At 38.4% G+C, this 4,526-nt stretch overlaps 1 protein-coding gene across 1 annotated transcript in view; it reads left to right on the top strand.

Moving 5' to 3' along the window:
- The first annotated feature begins 142 nt into the window (after positions 1-142).
- Positions 143-4,526, top strand: part of mrps35 (mitochondrial ribosomal protein S35) — a 15,797-nt gene continuing 11,413 nt past the window's right edge. Inside the window, exons 1-3 of the mRNA XM_005728190.1 lie at positions 143-507; positions 3,165-3,217; positions 3,406-3,573. Coding sequence (XP_005728247.1) covers positions 375-507; positions 3,165-3,217; positions 3,406-3,573 — 354 coding nt within the window. The 5' untranslated portion in view covers positions 143-374. The remainder of the gene's footprint in view (positions 508-3,164; positions 3,218-3,405; positions 3,574-4,526) is intronic.

Raw genomic sequence — 4,526 nt, 5'->3', positions numbered from 1 at the left:
ATATTAAGATGTTTAACACTTTCATCTTTTTGTTGTTGTTGTTTATTTGTTTGCTTTGCAACTTTCTAATTAATATTTTCAAACGGTCTTTGAACGCACCCTATGTTTCAAAAAGCAGCAGCTGGCAGAGTCCAGTCACTTGACTCACAAAGAAACAGGAGTACCTCCATTAACATTGTAGTAGTATCTTATTATGACTGCTTTGTTAAAGTATCACCTACCAGATAAACCAGTGTTTACGACACGCGGTGAGCCGTTTCACACCTGTTCTTATCTAAACGCTTAACTGCGCCTGTGCTGCTCCGCGCTGAGTAAAAAGCTTCGCAATCGGGTTTGACCGTCCCTCGCTGGCTTCCGTAGTTCACTGAGAAAACATGGCTTCACGCACAAGCAAGACATTTCTGTCCCTAGGTCGAATAAATATCCCTCTCCTTGGATTCAATAAATCATCCGGTAAAGCCACATATGCAACGGCTCTGTCTATAAATTCTTCTTCTGGAAATGAAGGTGAGTTTCACTGTCGCTATAAGGGAATTTATGCCAATTCAAAACCATAGCTGCAAGCTAAGCTAACTGCATGAAGTGCTGTTATTAACAAGAGTAGCTATAGAATATCCTGTGTAGACTTCTGTAGCATCCAAACTTAGGTGACTAGTTAAACGAAAAGCGGATTTGTCTGGTGACCATGTCTGGGTTGTTGAAAGTCTTTGATGTCCTTTTGAGCTTCCTATATCTGTTTTTGCTTCACCATGTGTCACTACCTAGGCTGTCAGTGACCACACTGCTCATCACAATCAACCGAAAGATAGACACTTGCTGTAAATTATGGCAGATCATCATTACAAGAAAAAACTCTCCATTGCTCTCGCAAAAAGATGTGTAGGCACAGTAGCAGCAGAAGTACAAAGACATAGGACTGCTCGATTATGGCAAAAATGATAATCACCATTATTTTCACTGAAATTGAGATCTCGATTATTTGACGATATTTATTTAACAATAACAATGTATTGAATAATGGCTTTAAAGATTGTCATAAAATAGTGTGCAAATACTGATAACAGTGCAAATGTTTGCAATATAAAAAATTAATGAAAAATGTAAACATCTATGTTTAGTGAACTTTGCAGTGTTGCTCTGTGGTGCAGCTACGACACTGTAGCAGAGTTTACACACTATGTCTACTTGATCCACGTCTGACTCCGCGAACCCATAATGTTTCCACACCACTGAAGTTTTTTTGTTTTGTTTTTTTTTTTTACCTCTTTTCAACCAGCAGCAGTCACTCTCCTCTCCAAATAACTTCTGCTTAGCTTTCCGAGCTTCCGCTTCCCTCGGGTCCCCTTAATCAGTGGTCCCCAACCCCCGGGCCTCGGACCGGTACCGGGCCGCGAGAGTTGAGGCTCAGGTGTGAAATGTATAGTTTTCAGGGTTTTTATCGGTTTTCAGCGTTATTTTGTTATCGTTTTTATCGTTTACTCGGTTTTCCTTGGTCTTTTCACGTGTGTTAGTAATAATGTTTTCGGTACCGGTACTAGTTTTATTTTGTTGTATTTATCTGCGGCACCTTAAGGGCCGGTCAATGAAAATATTGTCGGGCATAAACCGGTCCGTGGCGCAAAAAAGGTTGGGACCGCTGCTCTTAATTGTTGTGACACGTGTTCGAAATGCAGAGAGGTGCGCTCGATTTGCCACACGGAGCAGCGCGAGAGTAAAGTACGAGGGAGGGGCTAATAATCGGCTCAGTCATTTTTAATGATCGTTGAAAGCCCAGATCGTAATCGTGATTAAAATTCGATTAATTGAGCAGCCCTACAAAGACAGATACTTATAGACGGTCTATGAACGAAGGCTCGTTTATCCAATTTTTCATTCCACTCCTGAGAAAAAAGAGTAATGCCAAGGTTAGTTAACTAAAACCAAAAAAGTAAAGGTAAATTTGAAAAGAACGTTTCAGTTAACCAAAATCAAATTAACCAAAAATAAAAGTAAAAACTAGATTCTATATTTGTTTATATAGCTCCATCTGTCAATAATGGTTTCACCAAGGTGGTTTATATTGCAAGGCAAAGACCTTACAATTAATAGAGAGAGAATCTCAACAATCAGGCAAGTTGCTATGAGCAAGTGCTTTGCAAGAGTGGGAAGAAAGAACTCCCTTTTAACAGGAAGAGTAGACCCAGGCTAAGGGAGTGGCAGCCACCTGCTAGGATACATTGTGGGGCTAAGGGGAAAGAAGAGATAAAATAATAGTTAAAGTAGCAGCAAAAGATGGTCCTAAACTTTAATTACCTCTGCCAAGGAGGTTATGTTTTTGGTAGGGTTTGCATGGCAGTCTGTCTGTAAACACTGTAGTTCGAAAGGTTTTGAATGGGTTTTGATAAAACTTTGTAGGTGTGTAGAGCAGAGACATGTTAATCCATCAATGTCTTCAAGGTCAACTTAATGATTTATTGATCAAAAATTGAGAAAAAGCATTATAATGCAAGAACTGAATCTTACAAGTGTGGTATGTGTTGTCAATGTATAGCAAGTGCTGTATAAAGATTTTAACAAATTGTCACATTTGACCTCTGACCTCCTCTTCAAGGTAGATTGTTTTGAAGGTTAGTGTGATAATAGTGCTATATATAGCTATTTAAAATGATAGCTTTTCAGACTGATGAGAACATGTTGGCATGGGATACTTCTTCAGTATAGTTTACTCATTTTGTTGTTATTTTGTTATGTTCATTATAATAACAAGTTATATTCAAGTACATCATTTACATACATGTAGAGTGATAATAAGAATAATTTTTAGGTGTTTAACTCAGTCAAACACCTTTTTCATTTGATATTTATTACTTAACAATTAAATGAATGCTACACATTTACTTTATCCATATAAGAAATACATATACTAAATTTATTTAAAAGCAAAGTTAACTGAGTTCTTGGTTTACAGTGGTTTATTTATCTGTGCATTGACAAACTGAATTAAGAGCAAAAAAGCAAAAGTGAAACAAAGGTCCTGCATACAATACACAACCTACTGTTTGTTAAGAGTGTGTGATCACAGATAAAGTTGCTAGATGTAGTCTAATGTTTAACAACGTTGTGACATTTACTCTATTTGAGTGTTTTCATAAAAATAAAATGTATATGATACTTTATTATTTTAGGCCTTCCAGACAGAGGTGGTAGAGGACCCTTTGTTCGAAGGCCCAGAAGAGAAGTGAGTGTGCAGCTTTTATCAAAACTGAGTGTAACACAATGCATGCACTTTGAATGATACGATAAAAAGTTGCCATTGTGGCTATACAACAACCACCACAAAAAAACAATACATAAAGACACACACACACACACACACACGATTTTTTTTCCCTCATGGTTTCCTTTGCACTCTGTGTGGGGTTAAAGGCAGGGGAGCCCAGGACAGGAAAGATGCCAGTGGATCAGGACTGGACTGCAGTTTATCCATCGGCAGCGCCCTTCAGGCCAGGATCCGTCCCCCTCCCTGTGAGGATGGGGTACCCTGTGAAGGGGGGCATTCCTCCAGAGAAGAAAGGCAATTTGGAGCTAATCAAGGTCAGACCTCACTACTTCCAGCATGCGCACAGAGGCCCTAAAGAAAACAACATTTTCTCCTCAGATAAAGTGATAAATATGCACAAAGTATGAATTTATCTGATAAAGAATGACAGAACAAATGGTTTTGTGATGAACTGAATGATTATTTACACAACATTTAGCCACACACGTTTGACTCTGGGCTGTATCTGGATGTATTCTCTTTATCTTTGATGGTTTGAGTTAATTGAAGTTGGCGAGTGCTCCTGCAGTTCCAGTTGAGCCCTTTTTGCTCTCCTGCATGGCTTTAGTCGCTGTATCTCTGTGCCCGGATTACTGAGCTGCTATGTCCAGACACCAGCTGCTCTATCTGGACTCAAGCCACTTGCAGATCCGCTAGTTTCACCCATCACAGCTGGATATCTGCAGCATAACAATATTGATTTCATTCTCTCAGCTCATCATGAGGAGCTAAACTGCTGTATGTCCCTTGGTTACGCTTGGTGATTTGTTTTTTTTTTCTTTTTTAGTTATAAGTCATAGATGGGTTTTTGTGTAATCGTTTGCCACGACTGTGAACCATTAAGTTTACTTTGGTGTCAGTATAGGATAATTTATATAATTGTTTGTCTTATAATATCCTTCACTCAAAAGGATCAAGCGGATTTTGTTTTTCACTTTGTTTACATGCCCTTTAAAAGCAGCGTATTCTGAACATTTCAGTGCTGAATGTTTTTATCTAGAGCATTATAATGATTCTGTGTTTGAAATGTGTCACTTCTATTTTCTGGGATGTAGATAATTCTGTAACTGCTGTCCAACATTTTGGCCCATAGATTTATATATTATAGACCTTACAGTTTCCAGCATTTACATTGGATAGCATCTATATGTTTGTGTTTTACTTTATGAATGAAAAGATGAGCAATCCATTAGGGCTGCACGATTAATTGTTAGAAAATCGCAATCTC

The sequence above is a fragment of the Pundamilia nyererei genome, unplaced genomic scaffold, assembly GCF_000239375.1.
Source record: "Pundamilia nyererei isolate P.nyererei 1_Seehausen unplaced genomic scaffold, PunNye1.0 scaffold00027, whole genome shotgun sequence".
Lineage (NCBI taxonomy): Eukaryota > Metazoa > Chordata > Actinopteri > Cichliformes > Cichlidae > Pundamilia > Pundamilia nyererei.
This window is presented reverse-complemented; position numbering and strand designations above follow the sequence as displayed.